The sequence below is a fragment of the Chiloscyllium punctatum genome, chromosome 20 (genome assembly GCF_047496795.1).
Source record: "Chiloscyllium punctatum isolate Juve2018m chromosome 20, sChiPun1.3, whole genome shotgun sequence".
Taxonomy (NCBI): domain Eukaryota; kingdom Metazoa; phylum Chordata; class Chondrichthyes; order Orectolobiformes; family Hemiscylliidae; genus Chiloscyllium; species Chiloscyllium punctatum.
Window position 1 is genome coordinate 68,700,489 of NC_092758.1, and position 24,261 is coordinate 68,724,749.

At 41.2% G+C, this 24,261-nt stretch overlaps 1 protein-coding gene across 2 annotated transcripts in view; it reads left to right on the plus strand.

Annotated features, from left to right (window-relative positions):
- LOC140492182 (pantothenate kinase 3) overlaps nt 1–24,261 on the plus strand; it is a 105,817-nt gene that overhangs the window by 52,389 nt on the left and 29,167 nt on the right. The window contains exons 3-7 of one of the 2 annotated variants that reach the window (XM_072591042.1): nt 4,334–4,587; nt 5,446–5,622; nt 9,405–9,528; nt 10,894–10,976; nt 16,665–16,744. In XM_072591042.1, the coding sequence (XP_072447143.1) occupies nt 4,334–4,587; nt 5,446–5,622; nt 9,405–9,528; nt 10,894–10,935 (597 nt within the window). In that variant the 3' untranslated portion in view covers nt 10,936–10,976; nt 16,665–16,744. Of the gene's footprint in view, nt 1–4,333; nt 4,588–5,445; nt 5,623–9,404; nt 9,529–10,893; nt 10,977–16,664; nt 16,791–24,261 lie in introns of those variants that run through there. The other variant, XM_072591041.1, reaches the window with a different exon arrangement.

A 24,261-nucleotide genomic window follows, 5' to 3' on the forward strand; every position in this document is an offset into this window, starting at 1 on the left:
TGTAGCCACAATTTGTCCAGCCCTGGCAACATTCTAGTAAATCTGCTCTGCACTCTCTCCAGAGCAGTTTCGTCCTTCCTGTAATGTAGTGACTGGAACTGCACACCATACTCTAGTTATGGCTTCACTAATGTCTCAAACAATTTCATCATTTTTTAAAATAACTTTTGTATTCTGTTATACTCTACCAATGACAGAAAGCATTCCGTATGGCTTCTTTACAACGTTATCTACCTGTACTGCTACCATTAGGGATCTGTGCACTGATAAAACAAGATTTCTCACTTCATCGACCCGTCTCAGTATATTTCTGTTTATTATGCATTCCCTTTTACTGTTTGACCTCCCTAAATGAACTATCTCACACTTACTAGAGTCAAACTCTATCAGACACTTTCCTGCCCACTTCAGCAATCCATCCACATGATGCTTACAGCTATCATCTGCAGGACCCACTATACAGCCAATTTTTGTGCCATCTGCAAATTTCCCAATTGTGTCCCCCACATTCAAGTCCAAATTGTTAATGTATGAAACAAACAGAAGGGGTCCCAACACTGAGCCCTCCGGAACACCACTTGAAATAGCTTTCCATTCGCAAGGACAGCCATCGACCATTATCTTTGTTTCCTGTTACTAAGCCAACTTTGGATCAAATTGATACATCGCCTTGTATCTCATTGGCATTCACTTTTTTGACCAGTCTGCCATGTGGGACCTTGTCAGATGTCTTACTACAATCCGCATAGACAATATCCACCTCAAAAGCCTCATTAATACTTCTGTCACTTCCTCAAAGAATTCAAGTCTATAAGACGTTAAGACTTGTAAGACTGAGCAAGGCTGTGTTGACTATCCCTGACCAGTCTATGCCTTTTTAACTGATCTCAGGTTTGATTCTAATAATGTGCCCACCTCAGTAGTAAGACTAACTGGCCTATAATTTTTTTGCATTTCCTTTGTATCGTGTTTAAACAACGAAACCACATTTACGTTCCTCCAGTCCTCCAGCACCTCACTTGTGTCCAGTGAGGATTGTAAAATAATTATCAAAGCATCTGCTATGTCCTCCCTGACCACCTTCAATATACTAGAGAACAATCCATCCCTCTAGTCCTGGTGATTTATCCATTTGCAAGGATTCCAATTCCTCTAACTTTCTCTCTCGTAAAGCTTATTTCATCCAATATTTCATTCTGCTCCTCTTGGATTACGATATCTACATCATCAGTTTTGTGAATACAAAGACAAAACATTGATTGAAAATTCTTCCCATGTCCTCTGTATCTTCACGCAAGTTCGCTTCTTGATCTCCAATAGGTCCTAATTTTATTTTTTTTCAACTGTTCTTTTACTTTTTATGTATTGGTAAAGCATCTTTCCTTTATCTTACTTGCTAATATTTTTCATGCCCTCTCCTTGATTTCCTTTTCTTTTTTATTTGATCCCTGTATTTTCTATACTCCTCCAGACTATCTGCAGTGTTGAGTTTTTTTTTATTACTGTTTCTAAGCTTTATTTTTCTGTTTAATCTTCCTTGTAACTTTCTAGGCCTTCAAGGAGGTCTACATTTGGCAGTACCATTCTTATTTTTGGAGGGGATGTTTATGCTTTGAGTCCTAAGGATCTCACTTTTTAGTGCCTGCCACTGATGTATCCTTTAGCAGTCCTGTCCAGTCCACCTCTGTCAGTTTTGTAAAACGTAGCTTCCCAAGTTAAATGTTTTTGTTCCTGTTTATATTTGTCCTTTTCCATATCAATACTAAATGTAACAGATAGGGCGGCACGGTGGCTGAGTGGATAGCACTGCTGCCCCTCAGCACCAGGGTTCATTTCCAGCCTCAGGCTGCCTCCAGATGCGCCGGTTTCCTCCCACAGTCCAAAGATGTGCAAGTCAGGTGAATTGGCTAAATTGCCCATAGTGTTAGTCAGAGGGAAAATGAGTCTTGGTGGGTTACTCTTCAGAGGGTCGGTGTGGATTTGTTGGGCCGAAGGGCCTGTTTCCACACTGTAGGGAATCTAATCTAATATGGATGTCCACTATCACTTCACCCATTTGCCTATCTTCATTTCTCAAAACTAAATCCAGAATTTTGTCTTCTCTGTTTGGGTTTGTCACATTGTTTCTTTTAAAAAATTCCTGGACATGGTCCATGAATTTTTCACCCTCAATGCCCCTTATGTTGTTTAAAACCCAGATGAAATTAGGATAATTAATTAAAGTCTCTTGCGATTATTGCTTTCTTGCAAGCAAAATTTTTTCTACTTATATGCATTTCTGACTCCCCCTCACTATTTGGGAAACTGTAAATCAAATCCCTCAGCAGGTATTTCAGGTAATAAAAGGTCTTAGTAATGGTGACCGTGAAAATGAGATTTTTGTTTTTAGGGGCAAAAATGTCTGCCACTTCTGTTGTACCTTGCCTGCATGTGACGGGAGACAATTTGACTTCCTCTGATATGGCTATGAAAACTTCTAATAAGAAAATTTGACCACATTTGCTGGATGCAATTACGGCCTAATCTAGCCAGCTGACCCTTTTAGAGTCTTCTACAATAACTTTTGGGGACTTGTATCAAAATTGGGAGAACTGCACTACAGACTAGCCAAAAAACGGCTGACATGGTCGTGGCTTTCAGATTCCTATCTTTGAGACGATGTTGCAAATCTATCATCACTGATCTGTCCTGGCAGAATAGACCCATCTGTGCTGTATAGTTAACTGGATGCATTGCTGAACTTTCTCAAAATTGTCCTTCATCCTATAAGGTCTTGGATTATCAAGTTACAAATAGGCAAGGGAACATCCTACTGATGACCATTTGTTGCCCTTCCTCAACTGGTGAATCACTAATACATCATTGAACACAACATGGAAGTAGGATTTGATGGCAAAGGCTCTGGATAGATTTCACCAGTCATTTTGAATCATTTGTTGCCTGTTCAGTCAGCAGTATTGCTAGACCTTGCCATATAGGTCTGCAACAAGTGTTGAGGGAAAACCTTACTGTATTTTCTCAAATCTATGCATCTGTATGTGGTAATAGGACTGACCGCCACACAGTATTTAAGGAAACCATCTACCATCTTCAGACTCTGACTACTGTCTATGATTTTGTATTGTGTAACTGTGTTAAATGTGAGAGATTCAAAGTATGTCTGTCGAGCACGCAATAAGATTCTGTGGTCATCAGCAGAGGCATGTCCCTCACTGTCCCATTAATTAATGTAAATGCCTTCTGAGCAGTTATGGATGGGTCGTAAATGCTGGCCTAGCTAGCACCGCCCACCTCCCGTGAATGAATAACAGAATCATGAATAACTAAACAAATTGGACCAACCATTTAAATGCTCTGGCTACATGAGAAGGCTGGAGACTTACAAGTCTGCACCCCTTAAAACATTGGTCTGTCTGCATGTGGTCAGATCGAATACTCCATTTGCCTTGGTGAGTAATAACACCCAAAGCTGAATGCTATACAGGACAAAGCAGTCTATTTAATTGGTACCTGAACCAGCAGCAGCATGCTATTGTGTACCATCTACAAGGTGCACTGCAGCAACTTGGCTGACATCTTCAGTAGCACCTCCCACATCCACAGCTACCACCACGTAAAAGACTAAAGGCAGCAGATGAATGGAAATACCATCTCCTGCAAGTTTTTCTTCTTGCCACACTCCACTATGTCTTGGAACTATATTGCTGTTCCTTCAGTGTCACTGTCAAAATCCTAGCGCTGACTTCCTAATGGGCATTCCTAATGGACATCTATACCACTGGACTGCTGCAGTTCAAGAAGGCATCTCAACATCATCTCAATCTATCAAGTGGGGATGGACAATAAATGCTGACCTATCTAGCCACATTCCACAAAAGAAAAAATAAACTGGGCAAAAGACGTTTTATGAAGTTAGTCATCTTCCCTGTTTTTAAATGTCTTCCAGTATTTCTGGCAAAAATCATTATCATTGGTGCTGCGGTGTGTAGTGGCTGGTTGCTTATTTTTAAACATTTCATTTGATAAGGGACCAGATGTCGCTAGTACCTTTCCTTAATCATGCGCATCAACATTTAGTTTATTAGAACGAATATTGTGCTTTACTGTTTCCCTAACAATATTTTATATTGCACTTAAGATTTGCCAGAATTAAACAGGAGTAATGTACTGTATTCTACTGCATCTTGCAGAAAATCTTATAGAATTGAAAAGCCATGAACAATTTCCTAATCTGGAAGTAATATTGAAAACTAATATAGTTTTTCTTCAATTGTATCATGCACAAATAGTATACTAACTTTCCAGTTACACTAATAGACTTTGTTTATTTCAGATTGGTAATCTGCAGTTACATAAACTGGATGAACTGGACTGTCTGGTCAATGGTCTCTTGCACATTGATTCTCTCAGTTTTAATGGCCAGGCAGAATGTTATTACTTTGAAAATGCCTCAGACCCTGAGAAATGCCAGAAGATGCCTTTCAACCTTGATGACCCCTACCCTTTGCTTGTGGTGAACATTGGGTCAGGAGTTAGCATATTAGCTGTATATTCAAAGGACCAGTATAAGAGAGTAACTGGAACCAGGTAAAATGTTTAAGAATTGCACGAACTGATTATTTCATTTCTACAATTTACTATATGAAATAATAGGTAATGTTTGCAGTCATAAATCGCTGGAAATCTTCAGAGTAATAGTTTACTCTGGCCATGACCCCTCTGTGAAGCAAATTCAGAGTTTGTGTATAAATTACATTTTTCACAAGTGTCTGTAAGTAATCATCATTGCAATACCTATGTCATTGCTGATAGCAATTCCACAGTGTTACTGTCAGTTCTGCCATCGCCTGTCCTGTTTCAATTCCCCCATCTATTCTATCAGTCCACATCTTTCTGATTATAAATGAGAAAAATGCTTCTAACTCCTCTTGTCTGGTACCATTATTACCAACTTAAAGAGGAAGTTTCTTGCTGCTTTAGCATCCCAAAAGTTGCAGTTATGTATTCAGCAATTGCAAAGTAAGCAAGTCTTGGGTATTCTTTGGTTGCTGAAGCATGTTGTATATTTCATTTTAGAGTATAGAAACAATAGTCTTTTGAGTCTTTAATAAAAACAAAAAATTAATCTGTACTTAAATATCAGTGAAAGGAGCATTTGTTTGCATCAAGTTCAGCTTTGACTTCATAGACAACCATCTAAAACCATCAAAATAATTTAGTCTCTGGACCAGAAGATGATTCTGGTCTTATACCAACACCTGCAGAGTGGTGGCATTGTCACAAAAAACTCCCATCCATAAGATAGACAAAGCAAATAGATATAATGAGACCTATAAAAATCAGTGTGATTCGGCAAATGTTGAATCTATATGTAGAATTTTGAAATGTTCCAATTACTAACATAAAATGCCATTATTATCTGACTGTGTTTTTTGTTTCTTTTAGTTTAGGAGGTGGAACCTTCCTGGGCCTCTGTTGTTTACTTACAGGTTGTGAGACTTTTGATGAAGCCCTTGAAATGGCATCTAAGGGTGACAGCACCATGGCTGACAAATTAGTGAGGGACATCTATGGAGGAGACTATGAGCGCTTTGGTTTGCCAGGATGGGCAGTTGCATCCAGGTGGGTACAAGTAATAATTGAATGAAATGATTAATTGTAACAGTCTTCCCTTTAGATTTTTAATCACTCAATCCAATATTTCTAATTATTTACACAGCATTGCAGTACTTCACCAGTAATAACTTAGGAGAGGTGATGGCCTGATGACGGGCTTTTGCCCGAAACATCGATTTTACTGCTCCTTGGATGCTGCCTGAACTGCTGTGCTTTTCCAGCACTACTCTAATCTAGACTCTGGTTTCCAGCATCTGCAGTCGTTTTTACCTCAAGAGAGGTGATGGCTTAGTGGTACTATGCAAGACTATTAATCAAGAGACTGTATTAATGTCCTGGAGATCTGGGTTCGAATTATTGACAAATAGGGGAATTGGAAGAAAGTGAGGACTGCAGATGCTGGACATCAGAGTTGAGAGTGTGGTGCTGAAAAAGCACAGCAGGTCAGGCAGCATCCGAGAAGCATCCAGGATTCCTGGTGAAGGACTTATGCCCAAAACATTAATTCTTCTGCTCCTCGGATGCTATCCGACCTACTGTGCTTTTTCAGCACCACACACCCAAAACAGACAGTGAAATTTGAATTCAATAAAAATCTGGAATTATGAGTCCAATAATGACCATGAATCTATTGTTGATTGTTGGCAAAAGCCCAACTGGTTCACTAATATCCTTTCGGGAAGGAAACTGCCATCCTTACCTGGTTTGGACGACTTGTGATCCCAGACCCACAGCCAACGTGTTTGACTCTTAAACTGCTCTCTGGGCAATTAGAAATGTGCAATAAATGCTGATCTGACCAGCAATGCCCACATCCCATGAATAAATTAAAAATACAGTGGCTTTTTTGTGCTGGTTATCATTCTGACCTCTTATTTTTTCCAATAATCATTTATGTAAGTTATATTGACATTTTCAGGAACAATTCCTACCTCAAGTGATTTTTATAATATAAAAAAGGCTACACTCTAAATGTACGGGAGTTGCATGTCAACTAGGACAGCTGACAAACATCTGACAGTAAATCCTACCTGAAATTCCAAACAGCAAAGACAAAGTGACACGTTGATCGGCCTGTGTCTAATGTTAGAACCTTTTGTGTTTATTTTTATGCATTGCAGCTTATCTTCAAGGAAAGTTTTCATATCTGATGAAAGCTATTAAAGTTCATGGCCATAACTAAGTACTTGCTTCATTGCTGAGGAGAACACAAGGCCAGTTATGGCAGGTGCAATAAGTCATTTTTTGAAAAATTGGCTTTTGATGAAAATGAAAAACCGAATGATATTTAAACTGTTAGCACTTATTAGATTAAAGAATATTGCATCGTTATTTTTGCAGTTAACAGTAAGCTAGGAGAAAGTGAGGACTGCAGATGCTGGAGATCACTGTCGAGAGTGTGGTGCTGGAAAAGCACAACAGGTCAGACAGCATCTGAAGAGCAGGAGAATGGACGTTTTGGGCATAAGCCCTTCATCAGGAATGAGGCATGTGGGCCAGGGGGGCTGAGACTTAAATGAGAGAGGGGTGAGGTTGGGGAGGAAGGGAGCTGAGAAAGCGATAGGTAGATGAAGGCGAGGGAGAAGGTGATAGGACATGGGCGGTGGTGGAGGTGTGGAGCGGGAAAGGTGTGGACAGGTCAGGAGTGCCGAGTTGGAGGCTTGGGACTGGGATAATGTGGGGGGAGGAGTGGAAATGGGGAAACTGTTGAAATCAACATTTGTCCCACGTGGTTGCAGGGTCCCAAGGCAGAACATGAGGCATTCTTCCACCAGGCATGGGGTGGTAGTGGTTTGGCGATGGAGGAGGCCCGGGAACTACACGTCCTTGATGGAGTGGCAGGAGGAATTGAAGTGTTCAGCCATGGGGCGGTGGGTTTGGTGGGTGCGGGTGTCCCAGAGATGTTCTCTGAAACGATCTGCATGAAGGCGTCTTGTCTCCCTGATGTAGAGGAGACCATATCGGGTGCAACAGGTACAGTAGATGACATTGATGGAGTTACAGGTAAATTTCTCTTGGATGTGGAAGGATCCTTTTGGGGCCTTGGACGAAGTGAGGGGAGTGGTGTGGGTGCAGGTTTTGCACTTCCTGCAGTGGCAGGGAAAGGTGTCAGCAGTGGGGTGTGGGCTGGTAGGGCGAGTGGACCTGACGAGGGAGTCGCAGAGGGAATAGTCTGTCCATAACGCTGATAGGGGTGGTGAGGAAAATATATCTCTGGTGTTGAGGTTCATTTGTAGGTGGCTAATGTGGTGGAGGATAATGTGATGTAACAGTAAGCTGCAGATTTACAAGATCCAGGGTGGACCTAATAGCAGATTATGCATAAGTGTGCCTTTATAGAATAAAGAAGACCAAATCCTATTTTTAATTTGTAATAATTGCAGTACATGACTTAACTTGGCCACAACTTCAAATGTTATAAAACCACAAAAGGTTTCCCTGATATCTCATCAAGTTTACCCACTGTATAGCTAAGATGTGCAGAGCAGGAAAATTGTTAACTGCAATAAATCACCTGAGTAAATGTGAAGGTCCAATGGTTAGTTTGCTCAGCTCTACATCATTTCAATGTTTATGTTAACATCATGGCTGTGTAGTAATCTGCCAAGTGCAACAAATTGACTGAACAGAAAAGAAAAGGAGTGGGAAGTATTGGCTATTATTTCCAGCCATCTCAGCCATCTCAATTGGGTCAGACAGAATTGAGCTAATTTAGCCTGCCTGGCCATCTCAGTAGGATATAGATACCCTTATTTTGTTTTATGACGCTTCCATATGTAATAATGGTTACTTGGGTAATGATACTGTAATTCAATCACTCATCTGAGGTTGCTCTTTTTGTCTTTCTTTTGTTTCAACATACATCCACTCAAAGCAGTGAAATAGCTCCAGAACATAAGTGATCTGATATTAGAGCTGCCAAACTTTAACTTGTCTTGAAAACAGTAGTTTTTAACAAGATTCAAGAACTCAACAAGAGCAGTACTCTCCAAGCTAGAATCTCAAACCACCTCCCAAATTGAATTTCAGTGGTTTAGTCTGTTCTCTGAAATAAGCAAATGTGACCTGCCACCAACAACGCACAAGACTTGACTATCTAACCTGGACTTAGAATTGAAAGGTGGTCATCATACAGTGCTCATCATACCCTACAGTGTGGAAACAGGCCCTTTGACCCAACAAGTCCAACCCTCTGAAGAGTATCCCACCCAGACCCATTCCCCTACCTGACTACACTACATTTGCCCTGACTAATGCACCTAACCTACACATCCCTGAACACTATGGGCAATTTAGCATGGCCAGTAAATCTTTGGACAGTGGGAGGAAACTGGAGCACCTGGAGAAAACCCACGCACATACTGGGAGAATGTGCAAACTCCACACAGACAGTTGCCCAAGGACGGAATCGAACCTGGGTCCCTGGTTCTGTGAGGCAGCAATGCTAAACATTGAGCCACCGTGCTGTCCCGTTCTTATGTTGTTCATGAGCAAAGTTGCAATAGTGTGTCCAAAGCTTTGAGAAATGTGCCACACCAAGAAACCTAATTTTAGGCACAGGAGACACTGAAATAAAATGGCTGGTTTTCTTTAGTTGTATGGGATTAATTTAATTTTTATAAACATTCCATGTGTCTGAATATTCCGATGGCTTTACAGTTCACACACAGACTAGGGAAAGTGGTGAAAGTCTTGTTGTCTTGTCTAATATAAATCTGATAATGTGCTCTTAGATTAAAAACGAGTGGTATTTCACGAGCTAATTTTTCATTCTGTTTTCCTTGTAGCTTTGGCAATATGATTTGCAGGGAGAAGCGAGATTCAGTCAGCAAAGAAGACCTAGCAAGGGCTACATTGGTCACCATTACAAACAACATAGGATCCATTGCCCGTATGTGTGCACTGAATGAGGTATAGCAGTTCAGACCATAGTTCATTATTTTTCAGATGATGGTTGGCTTTACTGGTCTGTGTATACTGTGGAACACCTGTGTAGTCAGCGTTCAAGACAATTCACAGCTTCTCAGCTATTGAAGCAATCCATGCAGAAAGACCTAGGTAAGGTTCAGGTTTGGGCAGACAAATGGTAGGAAACAGTTGTGCCACACAAGTGCCAGGTAATGATTGTCTCAACAAGGAAACGTCTAGTCATCTATTCTTGATGTGCCATTGCTGAATTATTCCCACCTCCATCGGTGTTCTAAGGGTTACTCTTGACCAGAAACTTAACTGGAACTGTCCATTTAAATACTGTGGTTACAACAACAGATTAAAGGCTACAAACTGTGTGGTAAGGAATTCACCTCCTAACTTGCTCAACTCTATCCACCATCCAAAAGGTCCACAGGAATTACTTTGCAGTTGCCAAAGTGATTGCAATTCTAACTATATTAAGGAAGTTCAAAACCATACAAGGTAAAAAGAACCCACAGATTTGCATCTCATCCGACTTTTACATTTGCTCCTCCACAGTAACACCATTTACAAGATGCACTGCAGCAAGTCATCAAGGCTCCTTCAGCATCTTCTAAACTGTGACCTCCACTAACTGGAATGGCAAAGGCAACCAATGTATGGGAACACAACTACCTACGAGCCTGCCAAACTGCACGCTATCTTGACTTAGATTTCACATTTACTAGATCAAAATCATGGAACTCTCTCTTAATGGCACTGAGAATGTCCCCAAATCCCAAGAACAACAGTGGTTCAAAAAGGCCACCATCACCCCCAAGAAAATTAGGAGTGGTAGTAAATGATGGCCCTGTCAGTGATCCTGCTAAGAGCGCACACAGAAAGAAAATCAAAGCTCAGTAGATGTTAACTACATGTTGAATAATTCCTCCTTCTAGAAGGGTGAAAGCATGCAGGGGCTGAATGAGTTTAATTGCTTTTCTGTTGTATCAATTGATTATGCTAATTGATGTGGAAATCCATATTTTATTGTGGCACCATGAAACTGAAGAATTTCTTTAATTGGTGCTTAAAGTTAAAATATATTTTAATATTGAGGTGCATGTGAATTATGTTTCCATTGTATAATTGAAAGCAAATTAAAAAGAGGTAAATGTTGAATAGGTACAGTTTTTATGACACAAAAATCTCATCTTCTGAATGCAAGTAGTGTAATATTGGGAGAAAATGCATTTGAGCAAAAAAGAAACATTGTTTGAACATCTACTGCATTATTGGTGTTGTTTCTGTAGCTGCTCATTACAGTTGTCAAGGTATTTGTCAATGTGATACTTCGAAAATTAATTCACTATTATTGTGTAGATGAAAGCAACAAGCAACTTTATGCATTTGAGAGTCCAATGAGCTCCAGGGATGAATGACCTGTCAATCTACTTTTTTTTAGGGTTGGTGGATTTCATCAGTATTTCATCTGATATTTGTTAGTTAATTAGAAAAAGATCCTGCTCTGTTGATAGCACTGTTGCCTCAGAATGAGTGTTTATAATTTGAAGCTCCACTTCAGGGTTTGAATATAAAAAAGTAGCTGACTCCAGTGCAGTACTGTGGGAATTTTGTGTTGTTGGTGGTGCTGCCAGAAAAGACATTATGGCCTTATGATGATGTAAAAAAAATCCAAAGACACAAGTTTAACACAAAAGTCTATTTGTTATCTTGGATGTCTTGACTAATATATGTTCACCAATTAATATCACAAAAGCAGATTATCTAGTCATTTTCATATTGCTGTTTTTAGAACTTGATATATGTAAAATTGCCTGCTTTTTTTCTACTTTAAACGAGTGACTGCCTCCCAATATTTCATTGCTGGCAAAAGACTTCGAAATATGTTGAAGCTAGCACGGAAACAGACTCTTCGGTCCAACTCGTCCATGCTGACCAGATGTCCCAACACCTACCTGTCCTAGTCCTACCTGCCAGCACCTGGCCCATAGCCCTCCAAACCCTTCCTATTCATATACCCATCCTGATGTCTTTTAAATGTTGTAACTGTACTAGCCTCCAGCACTTCCTCTGGCAACCCATTCCATACACGAACTACCCTCTGTGTGAAGAGGTTGCCCCTTAGATCTCTTTCGTATCTTTTCCCTCTCACCCTAAACGTATGCCCTCTCATTCTGGACTACCCCACCCCAGGGAAAAGACCTTGTCTGTTTACCCTATCAGTTCCCCTCATGATTTTGCAAACCTCTATAAATTCACCCCTCAGTCTCCAACACTCTGGATAAAACAGCCCTAGCCTATTCAACCTCTCCCTAAAGCTCAAAACCTCCAACCCTGGCAACATCTTTGTAAATCTTTTCTGAACCCTGTCATGTTTCACAGCATCCTTCCGATAGGAAGGAGACCAGAATTGCATGAAATATTCCAATAATGGCCTAACCAATGTCCTGTGCAGCTGCAACATGACCTCCCAACTCCTGTACTCAGTACTCTGATCAGTAAAGGAAAGTATACCAAATGCCTTCTTCACTAATCTATCTACCTGTGATTACTTTCAAGGAGCTATGAAATTGTACTCCAAGGTCTCTTTGTTCATCAACACCCATGGACCTTACCTTAAGTGTGCAAGTCCTGCTAAGATTTGCTTTACCAAAATGCAGTACCTCTCATTTATCTAAATTAAACTCCATCTGCCTCTCCTCCACCCATTGGCCCTCAATTTCCCTTTGATTATTAGGGGGTCTATAATACAATCCCATTAAGCTAATCATCCTTTTCTTATTTCTCAGCTCCACACAAAGGCCACGTTACTGATCTTTGAGGGACCCTATTCTCTTCCTAGTTACCCTTTTGTCCTTAATGTATCTGTAAAAACCCTTTGGATTTTCCTTAACTCTGTTTGCCAAAGCTATCTTAAAGCCCTCCTAATTTTCCTGTTATGTATATTCCTACTGTCTTTATACTCTTCTGAGGAGTCACTCAATCTATCCTGTCTATACCTGGCATATGTTTCCTTCTTTTTCTTAACCAAACCCTCAATTTTTTTTAGTTATCCAGCATTCTGTATATCTACCAGCCTTTCCTTTCTCGCTCACAGGAATATACTGTTTCTGCACTCTCGTTATGTCATTTCTGAAGGCTTCCCATTCTCCAACCGTCCCTTTACCTGCGAATATCTGCCCCCAATCAGCTTTTGAAAGGTCTTGCCTAATATCGTCAAAATTGGCCTTTTTCCAATTTAGAACTTCAACTTTTAGATCTGGTCTACCCTTTTCCATCACTATCACAAAACTAGTAGAATTGTGGTCGCTGGCCCCAAAGTGCTTCCCCATTGACACCTCAGTCACCTGTCCTGCCGTATTTCCCAAGAGTAGGTCAGGTTTTGCACCTTGTCTACTAGGTGCATCCATGTACTGAATCAGAAAATTTTCTTGAACATCTTAACAAATTCCTTGACATTTAAATCCTTAACACTATGGTAGTCCCAGTCTATGGAAAGTTAAAATCCCCTACCATAACCACCCTATTATTCTTACAGATAACTGAGATCTCCTTACAAATTTGTTTCTCAATTTCCCTTTGACTATTAGCGGGTTTGTAATACAATACCATTAAGGTGATAATCCCTTTCTTATTTCTCAGTTTCACCCGAATAATTTCCCTGAATGTATTTCCGGGAGTATCCTCCCTCAGTCCAGCTGTAATTCTATCCCTTGTCAAAAATGCACCCCCCCTTCTCTCTCGCCTCCTTTTCTGTCCTTCCTGTAGCATTTGTATCCTGGAACATGAAACTGCCAATCATGTCCATGCCTGAGCCATGTTTCTGTAATTGCTATGATACCCCAGTCCCATGCTCCTAACCATGCCCTGATTTCATCTGCCTTCCCTGTTAGACCTCTTGCATTGAAATAAATGCAGTTTAATTTATCAGACCTACCTTGTTCTCCGCTTTGTCTTTGCCTGTTTGACTCGCTTCTTTTCTCAGCAGTACCAGTCTCCGATTGATCTCTTTCCTCACTATCTCCCTGGGTCCCCACCCCCCACCTTACTCGTTTAAATCCTCCCGAGTAGCTCGAGCAAATCTCCCTGCCAGTGTATTAGTCCCCTTCCAATTCTGGTGCAATCTGTCCTTCTTGTACAGGTCACTTCTACATTCCAATGAATCAAAAAATGTGAATCCTTCTCCCATACACCAGCTCCTCAGCCATGGATTAATCTGCTCTATCCTCCTATTCCTACCCTCACTAGCTCAAAGCGCCAGGAGTAATCCACATATTACTACTCTCGAGAACCTCCTTTTTAAATTCCTGCCCAACTTTTTATATTTTCCCTTCAGAATCTTAACCTTTTCCCTTCCTATGTCATTGGTTCCAATGTGTACAATGAACTCCCTTGTTGGGCCCTTTCCCCCTTGAGAACATTCTGCATGCTCTCTGAGACATCCTTGATCCTGGCACTAGGGAGGCAACACACCATTCTGACTTTTCCCTGCTAGCCATAGAAACGTCTGTATTTGCCTCAGTCTAGAGAGTCCCCTAACACAATCGATTTCTTGGAACCCCGCATACATTACATTGCATTACAGCCAGTCTCAATACCAGAAATTTTGGTTGTTCGTGCTACATTCCCCTGAGAGTCCATTATTTAGGGCAGCACGGTGGCACAGTGGTTAGCACTGCTGCCTCACAGCGCCAGAGAACCGGGTTCAATTCCTGCCTCAGGCAACTGTCTGTGTGGAGTTTGCACATTCTCCCTGTGTCTGCACGGGTCTCCTCCAGATGCTCCGGTTTCCTCCCACTGTCCAAAAATGTGCAGGTTAGGTGAATTGGCCATGCTAAATTGTCTCTAGTGTTAGGTGAAGGAGTAAATGTAGGGGAATGGGTCTGGGTGTGTTGCTCTTCGGAGGGTCGGTGTGGACTTGTTGGGCCGAAGGGCCTATTTCCACACTGTAAATAATCTAATCTAATCCCTTACATTTTCCAAGACAGCATACTTGTTTGAAATGCACTACCAACCTACCTCTCTTACCTTTCCTGGAGTTAACCCTTCCATGTGACTGTATCTGTGACTTTTCTCCCTTCTTATAACTGCCATATCATAAAGGTTGCCTCATAAAGTCTATTTTTCATTTGTTGCACTGGGATGTCAGACTAGACTAAATGTTCAAAACCTAAAATGAGGCTCAAGTACAAAACCATGGGTGAGAATGCTAAACTGGTAATTTTCTGATGGGAAAGAAAAACTCATCTGGAGCCATAACAGTGTGACTAAAAATGTTTTTTTTTAACTCTAATCTCCAATAAGAAGATCTTGATCCTCTGTACTTTCGGCTTCTTTACAGTGCTGCCTTGTGACATGAAGATCAAGCAGCATTGTACAGGGCTATGAAAGCTCAGAGACTTTGCAGCATTCAGAAATTTTCAATATTCTGTTCCTTGTCCTTTTACTGTCTTTGTTTTCTCTTCAACCAAATTACCCAAGTCTTCATTTTAAAGTAAAATAATTAAAATATATATCAGAAATATGAGTTCTACGTGCAGGATATATTTAAAAGAAGTGTTTGCTGCTTCAGTACATTTGTGTTTTAAATTGTGCTGTACTTCCTGAAGTTATGTTTGATTAAGTTGAGCATAGTGAAGATGGTGACTTATTCTATCGCCAAATCATCAGGCAAATTAACTTTGAGTTAGTTGTGAAATTGTTGCTTATGTTCTGCAACCCTTGATCTTCACCCAGGAAATGTGGCCATGTGAACATCACCCAAAGATTATTGCAGAAAATAAAAGCTTTCCTTTCCGAGCATAAAAAATAATTGTCTGACTGGCAAAAAACACAGTATGCATAAATGGATCTTTGTGTCTTTGGAAGGAAGTGATGAGTGGAGCACTGCAAGAATCTGTGCGAGGCTGCAATTTGAAGAAAACTATTAACTAGATGATAGGAGCACAGGCTTCATGAGCTAAATTCATAGATGAACCAAGATGGCTGGGAAAGTACGTTGTAAGGAAGTTGAAGACAAATGTAGATAAGTTGAGTGAGTGGGCAGAAATGTAATAGTGTACACGTAAAGTATGTAATCAAGAAAGCTAATGGGATGTTATCTGTTACGAAAGCAATTGAACATTACAGTGGGGATGTTTAGAACATAGAACAATACAGCGGAGAACAGGCCCTTCGGCTGTCCATGTTGCGCCGACCTGTGAACTATTCTCAGGTTGTCTCCCTACACTATCCCAAAATCATCCATGTAAGGATTGTTTAAATATCCCTAATGTGGTTGAGTTGACTCCCCTACCACTCTTGATTGAGCTCGAGCTACCAATACTTTATTGGTACCTGAAATAAGTCTTATGAAAATAGGTTGGACAGACTAGTTTGTTTCCACTAGTTTTGGGGTGACTTGATTGCTGATTTGGAGGGAGTTCAGTCACTGTGGGCCCACCTACAGCATATGTAGTGCCGAGGTTCAAGAAAGCAGCTCACCACCACCTTCTCGGAGAAACCGGGAATGGGCAATAAATGCTGGCCGGCCAGTCAGCCAGCGATGCCTATATCCCTTATAAACTTGTTAAAAAATATATGTAAGATCCTGACTAGTCTTGATGATGTAAAAGTAGAAAGAATATTTCTCTTGTTAGTCAGTCCAAGGAAGAGGTTTAAAATTTGGGGTTGGCCTTTCAGGGCAAAGGTGACAATTATTTTTCTGAAGGTCGTGAGATTCTGAAACTGAATCAGAGGCAGCTAAGGTGAGGTTGTCAAATATTTTTGAGACAGAAATAAATAGATTCGTTTTCAGCAGGTGATTCAAGGGTTGTCAGGGGTAGCTGGAAATGTATAATTCAAAATGAACAGATTAATCATGATAGAATGGTAGAGGAGCCTAGAGGGTATGCACCTATTTCATATGTTCATATGGGAGAAACCAAAATACAGAAAATGTTAATAGAGTGAGATGGTAAAGATCTACCCTGCAAAACACGACCATTTTGGTTCCTTCAACAACTTTTCTTGGTTTCCTGAGACTATCTGCCACAGAAGTCTGCAGCATAGAAACTAGTGGTTTCCAATCATCTTTATTTTCTAATAAGCCAAACCATTGTTTCACTATTCCATATTTTTATTGTTTACAGAAGATAAATAGAGTTGTTTTTGTTGGCAACTTCCTGCGAGTCAATACACTGTCAATGAAACTGTTGGCCTATGCACTGGATTATTGGTCAGGAGGTCAGCTAAAGGCATTGTTCCTGGAACATGAGGTAAGTTCTTTACTTGTTCATTTGTATATCTTGTAAGGAATGAGTCCTTTTAATTTGTATTTTTTAAAATTGGCGGTGGAAATGAGGAAAAAAAATTAATCTGTTCTTTGAAAGTATACCTGTAAGTAACCAGACATTTGTGGCATTGTATTTTAACGAGCAGTAATTGAACTGGTTTCAGACTAATTCGAGTAGAGTGACACTGATGCAGCTGGGTGGCAAGGAGAAGTTGATTATTGCTGGGGATGACAAGACTTGTCTGTGAGAAAAGATTGATTTAGAAGGATGAGTGGATCTGATTAAAATGTTCAAAATTCCACTAGGAGCAGACAGATTAGAAGTAAGAATGATGTTTACTCTAGTTGAGAAATCTAGAGCGTGGGACACAATCTCAGCATACAGGGTACTACTTAGGACTAAATGCAGATAAACTTCTTTACTCAAAGGTTAGAAAACCAGTGGAATTCTCTACCATAGGACACTGTGGAGGCCAAGTTACTGATTATATTGAAGAAAAAAACTTTAGGTTTTTAAAGGCATCAAGTGTATGAGGAGAATGTGGAGACATAGCATTGAGATAGAGAAGCAGCCACGATCATTTTGAATAGTGGAGCAGGTTCAAAGGGCCTTTTGCTCCTAGTTTCTATGTTCCTTTGGTCTTTGGACTAATGACATATTATTGACAACAAAGCTATTGCCTACCAACAATGGTGTGATTAGAATTACTCACTTATACAGTATGAAAGCAAATCCTTTGGACCAACTCAGCTATTCCAACAGATTTCCTAAACTGATCTAGTCCCATATACCAGCATTGGCCCATATTATTTGAAACGCTTCCTATTCGTGGATGTATCCAGATGCTTTTTAAATGTTGTAATTATACTGGCCTCCTCTACTACTTTGGCAGCTTTTTCTGTACATGCACCACCCTCTGCATGAAAAAGTCATCCCACAGGTCCCTTTTAAATCTTTCCCCTCTCACCTTAAACCAATGCTCTCTAGTTTGGACTCCCCTGCCCTGAGTAAAAGACCTTGGCTATTCACCCTATCAATGCCCCTCATGACTTTATAAACCTCGATAAGGTCACCCCTCAGCTTCCGACACTCCAAGAGAAAAGGACACAGCTTATTCAGCGTCTCGCTGTTAGCTCTCACACTCCAATCCGAGCAATATCATTGTAAATCTTTTCTGAATCTTTTCAAGTTTAACGACATGTTTCCTACAGTAGGGAAACCAGAATTGTACACAGTATTCTAAAAGTAGCCACACCAATGTCCTGTACAGCTGTAATATTGTCAAAGTACCTATTTGAGAATGCCCTGATGGACATGACCTGTAAGCCTCTCTTGGTTCATCCTGGAGGTCATACTCTGTGGTAGTCTGGAATATAAAACTCTTAAAGACAGTTTAGTTTAAATTATTACCTTTATTTACCAATGGCACCAATGTTACACGACAATATTGATACCTAACAAGACAGGCTTGAGCTAAGGTTCTAAAACCATTAGCAGAGTAGCAGCGCCAGCTCTTACCCCTAAGAGCTCTCTCAGGCTACTCTCCTTATTGCTGCAACCAAGCTGTCTTTATACAGAACTTGATATTAAAATTATAAAAACATCATATTTCCTTAATCAGATAAGCAGCAATAAAATGGCAAAAGTTTGCAGAGGAAGAGAAACTCATTGACAGGTCTGAGTACGCTTGACTAATTAAGCTACATGCACATCAAAGTCGTAACCCTCATCAGGCCAGGCCAAATGGTCAATTGCTTTGGCTAGCTTTTAACTTTGAACGATTGATTTTAACAGTACGAGGGACTAAACTATGTGGAAAAGGTCATGAAGTAACCTCGCTCAGTTAACGTGCCCAGTATCATTGTCCTACAAAATGGCTTTTTCTTTTGAAATCATCTTACATTCCCAAAATACAAATTAAATTCATAACATTCCTGGATCTCGAGCTTCAGGGATCAACACACAAACATTCAATCCATGAGAAGCAAGTGTACACTCAAATCAGACCACAAAGAATAAACGTTTCCACCAGCTTCTGTCCTCTTTTTCTCTCTCTCTCTCTCTCCTTTTCTTTCTCTCTCCTCTTTCTTTCTGTGTCCCTGGAACCTGTGGGCGGCATGGTGGCACTGTGGGTAGCACTGCTGCCTCACAGCGCCAGAGACCGGCGTTCAATTCCCACCTCTGTGTGGAGTTTGCACATTCTCCCCGTGTCTGCATGGGTTTCCTCCAGGTGCTCCAGTTTCCTCCTACAATCCAAAAGTGTGCAGGTTAGGTGAATTGCCCATGCTAAATTGCCCATAGTGTTAGGTGAAGGCGTCAATGTAGGAGAGTGGGTCTGGGTGGGTTATGCTTCGGCGGGTCGGTGTGGACTTGTTGAGTTGAAGGGCCTGTTTCCACACTGTAAGTAATCTAATCTAATCTAGAACCCTTAGGTCAGTGAACGTAATTTAGTCATAGTCATAGAGTCATAGAGATGTTCAGTCCAACTTGTCCATGCCGATCAGATATCCCAAACCAAGTCCCATTTGCCAGCATTTGGCCCATTTCCCTCTAAACCCTCCCTATTCATATAGCCATCCAGTTACCCAACAACTTATTAGCCAAGGATTGAACAAAGCTTTGGCATCCATTGTTTGCAACTGTTTAATTGAACTGACAATTTACATTTTTTTGAGTGATTATGTTGCAGTGGCTGTGGAAAGAACTTTCAACTTTGACTGAAGCAAAATTGCACCACACATGGTTGAGAAAATCCAAATGGATGCTCTGTTCATTTGATGAGAATATATCTGATCATCCATCCAAAAGAGACAAAAGATCCCTACACTATGGAGATAATTTACAGAAGAAATTTTTTCTCGCTCTTACACATGAACATCTTCCAACTTTGTTACTATGTCGGTTTCAGCCTTCGTGTTTTCCTAGCTTATGAGACATTCACATTCCAGAACAGTCAAGATTAGGGAGCTAAGCTTCATAAATTCAAATCTGCTCAGTGTGGTATATATGAAAATGTATCAGGATTGAACTATTACATGCATATTCCACTCAACTTATTAAATTACAAGTTATTTTCCTATTGAGTATGAGTTTTGTTAAAAGTCTTCAATATGAACCAGAAATTTAGTTATCCAAAACCCAACTGTGAAATATGTGCAATCTTCCAGCCCCGGCCTGAGAAGGGAGTACTGCCATACATTCCACAAGTGAACAAATGTAATCACCTTATTTACACTGATTCATTGACACTAAGAACAAATGTCCCCAATTCTTCTGAACAAATAACACCACCTCTTCAGCGCCCCCCACCCCCAACCCGTCGTCAAGCACTTTCCCGCACCTCCTTGGCAAGTGTGTAAGGCTTTCTCAACGTGACCTCCCAACTCCTATATTCAAGACATGGACCAATGCATACAATTCTTTACCACCCTGCCTCACTGAGACTCCAATTTCAAGGAAATATGCACCTCCAATCCTAAGTATCTTTGTTCCGCAACATTCCCCAGGATCTGACCATTACATGCGTAAGTACTGCCCTGACTTGTCTTACCTTACATTTATCTAAATTGAACTCTATCTGCCATTCCTCAAACCATTGGCTCATACTCTGAAATAACCTTCTTCCCTGTTTACTACACCAGCAATTTTGGTGTCATCTGCAAACTTACCAATCATACCTGTTATATTCATAGACCACTTATCCAGCACTGACCCTTGCAGCACATAAGCTTCCAGATTGAAAATCAGCCACCACTACTCTCTATCTGCTGCTTAAAGGTAGCAATGGCCTAGTGGTATTATTGCTGGACTATTAATCCAGACATCATAGTAATTACCGAGGATCCGAGTTTGAATCCTATTGTGACAGATGACAAAATTTGAATTCAGTAAAAAATGAGAAGATTTGTAGCTCAGGTTGTCAGTTTACTCACTGAATTGGTGGGTTTGTTTTCAGATGTTTCGTCACCACACAAGGTAACATCAACAGTGAGCCTCTGGTGAAGTGTTGCTGTTAAGAGTATAAAGGAAGTAGGAGTATACTTAACAGGGAAATCAGGAGACCGAAAAGGGGACATGAGATAGCTTTGGCAAACAGAATTAAGGAGAATCCAGAGGGTTTTTACAAATACATTAAGGACAAAAGGGTAACTAGGGAGAGAATAGGGCCCCTCATAGATCAGCAAGGTGGCCTTTGTGTGGAGCCGCAGAAAATGAGGGAGTATTTTGCATCAGTATTTACTGTGGAAAATGATATGGAGGGTATAGACGGTAGGGAAATAGATGGTGACGTCTTGTAAAATGTCCAGATTACAGAGGAGGAAGTGCTGGATGTCTTAAAACTGGTAAAGGTGGATAAATCCCCAGGACCTGATCAGGTGTACCCGAGACCTCTGTGGGAAGCTAGAGAAGCAATTGCTAGGCCTCTTGCTGAGATACTTGTAGCATCGATAGTCACAGGTGAGGTGCCGGAAGACCGGAGGTTGACAAATGTGGTGCCACTGTTTAAGAAGGGTGGTAAGGACAAGCCAGGGAACTATAGACCAGTGAACCTGACCTCGGTGGTGGGCAAGTTGTTGGAGGGAATCCTGAGGGACAGGATGTACATGTATTTGGAAAGTCAAGGCCTGATTAGGGACAGTCAACATGGCTTTGAGCATGGAAAATCATGTCTCACAAACTTGATTGAGTTTTTTGAAGAAGTAACAAAGAGGATTGATGAGGGCAGAGCGGTTGATGTGATCTATATGGACTTCAGTAAGGCGTTTGACAAGGTTCCCCATGGGAGACTGATCAGCAAGGTTAGATCTCATGGAATACAGGAAGAACTAGCCATTTGGATACAGAACTTGCTCAGAGGTTGGTGGTGGAGGGTTGTTTTTCAGACTGGAGGCCTGTGACCAGTGGAGTGCCACAAGGATTGGTGCTGGGTCCTCTACTTATTGTCATTTACATAAATGATTTGGATGTGAGCATAAGAAGTACAGTTAGTAAGTTTGCAGATGACACCAAAATTGGAGGTGTAGTGGACAGCAAAGAAGGTTACCTCAGATTACAACAGGATCTTGACCAGATGGCCAACGGGCTGAGAAGTGGCAGATGGAGTTTAATTCAGATAAATGCGAGGTGCTGCATTTTGGGAAAGCAAATCTTAGCAGGACTTATACACTTAATGGTAAGGTCCTAGGAAGTGTTGCTGAACAAAGAGACTTTGGAGTGCAGGTTCATAGCTCCTTTAAAGTGGAGTCTCAGGTAGATAGGATAGTGAAGAAGGCATTTGGTGTGCTTTCTTTTATTCGTCAGAGTATTGAGTACAGGAGTTGGGAGGTCATGTTGCAACTGTACAGGACATTGGTTAGGCCACTGTTGGAATATTGCATGCAATTCTGGTCTCCTTCCTTTTGGAAAGATGTTGTGAAACTTGACAGGGTTCAGAAAAACTTTACAAGGATGTTGCCAGGGTTGGAGGATTTGAGCAACAGGGAGGGGCTGAACAGGCTGGCGCTGTTTTCCCTGGAGTGTTGGAGGCTGAGGGGTGACCTTATGAAAATTATGAAGGGCGTGGATAGGGTAAATAGGCAGAGTCTTTTCCCTGTGGTCGGGGAGTCCAGAACTAGAGGGCATAGGTTTAGGGTGAGAGGGGAAAGATATAAAAGTGATCTAAGGGGCAACTTTTTCACATAGAGGGTGGTACATGTATGGAATGAGCTGCCAGACGAAGTGGTGGAGCCTGGTACAATTGCAACATTTAAGAGGCATTTGGATGAGTATATGATTAGGAAGGGTTTGGAGGGATATGGGCTGGTGCTGGTAGATGGGACTAGATTGGGTTGGGATATCTGGTCGGCATGGACGGGTTGGGTCGAATGTCTGTTTCCATGCTGTACATCTCTATGACTCTACGTTCTATCTGGCTTGCTATTTATGTGGCGTTTGTTTGTTGTGGTGGGTGGTATCATTTCTAGTTCTGTTTCTGAGAGGGAGAGAACAATAACCAACAACCCTTCTTGGACAGCACCCGTAGAATGAAAAACGAATGGAGAACTGCAGACCAGCATTTACGGGAAAACCATATAGACTGACCAGATACTCAACTACAAAAGCAACCATTCGAACACCAAAAATTGGAGCTGCATCAGAACACTATTTAAACAAGCCACAGCACCGTGGGCGGCACGGTGGCACAGTGGTTAGCACTGCTGCCTCACAGCGCCTGAGACCCGGGTTCAATTCCTGCCTCAGGCGACTGACTTTGTGGAGTTTGCACGTTCTCCCCGTGTCTGCGTGGGTTTCCTCCGGGTGCTCCGGTTTCCTCCCACAGTCCAAAGATGTGCAGGCCAGGTGAATTGGCCATGCTAAATTGCCCATAGTGTTAGGTAAGGGGTAAATGTAGATGTAGGGGTATGGGTGGGTTACGCTTCGGCGGGGCGGTGTGGACTTGTTGGGCCGAAGGGCCTGTTTCCACACTGTAAGTAATCTAATCTAATCTAATCTAATCACCCTGCAGCTATGAGAAGATGAGGAGAAACTCCCATAAAACAAATTTGGAATGATTAATTGATGAGCGCAGTCTGCTGATTCCTGCACAACGGATGTAAACAGGAATACACAATATGCCCTAAACCATACATCAAAGACTTTTCAGAGATGATCACCAGACCACTCTGACCCCTAGGCATCTTGGTAGCCCACAAACCTACCACCACACTAGAACAATTACTGATGAAGTTAAAGGATACCATACCCACAATCAGTAGAACGAAAGTAATGTACAAAATATCCTGCAAAGACTGCAACAAACATTAAATTGGACAAATCGGCAGGAAACTAGCCATCAGGATACATGAGCACCAACTAGCCACCAAAAGACATGACTACTTATTGCTAGTATGCATACACAGGAAGAGGGACACCAATTCAACTGGAACAATACATCCATCCTGGAAGAAGCCATACAACGACATATATGGGAATTCCTAGATGCCTGATATTCAGACCTAATCTCCATTAACGAACATCAATGTGAACCCCAGTTACCAACTTCCTCTGCAACAACTGGAAATTATACGTCCCACCACAACAAACCAAGACACACAAATAGCAAATGGGACAGAGCACCAACACTTCACCAGAGGTTCACTGACAATGTTACCTAACATGGTAATGAAATAACTGAAAACAAACCCACCAGTTCGGAGAGCAAACCGACAATCCATAAAATCTGGAATTAAGAGTCTAATGATGACCCATTGCCAATTGTCAGGAGAAACATAGCCTAGCTAGTGATGCCTTCATACCATGAAAGAATTCTTAAAAAAAAAAAGTTTCCTTCCTTCAGGTCAAAATCATACCTCATTGGTTAGTTCCCCCACATTCCATGTGACCTAACCTTGCTTGCCAATCTGCCATGTGGAACCTTGTTGAATACTTTACTGAAGTCCATGTAGACAATGGT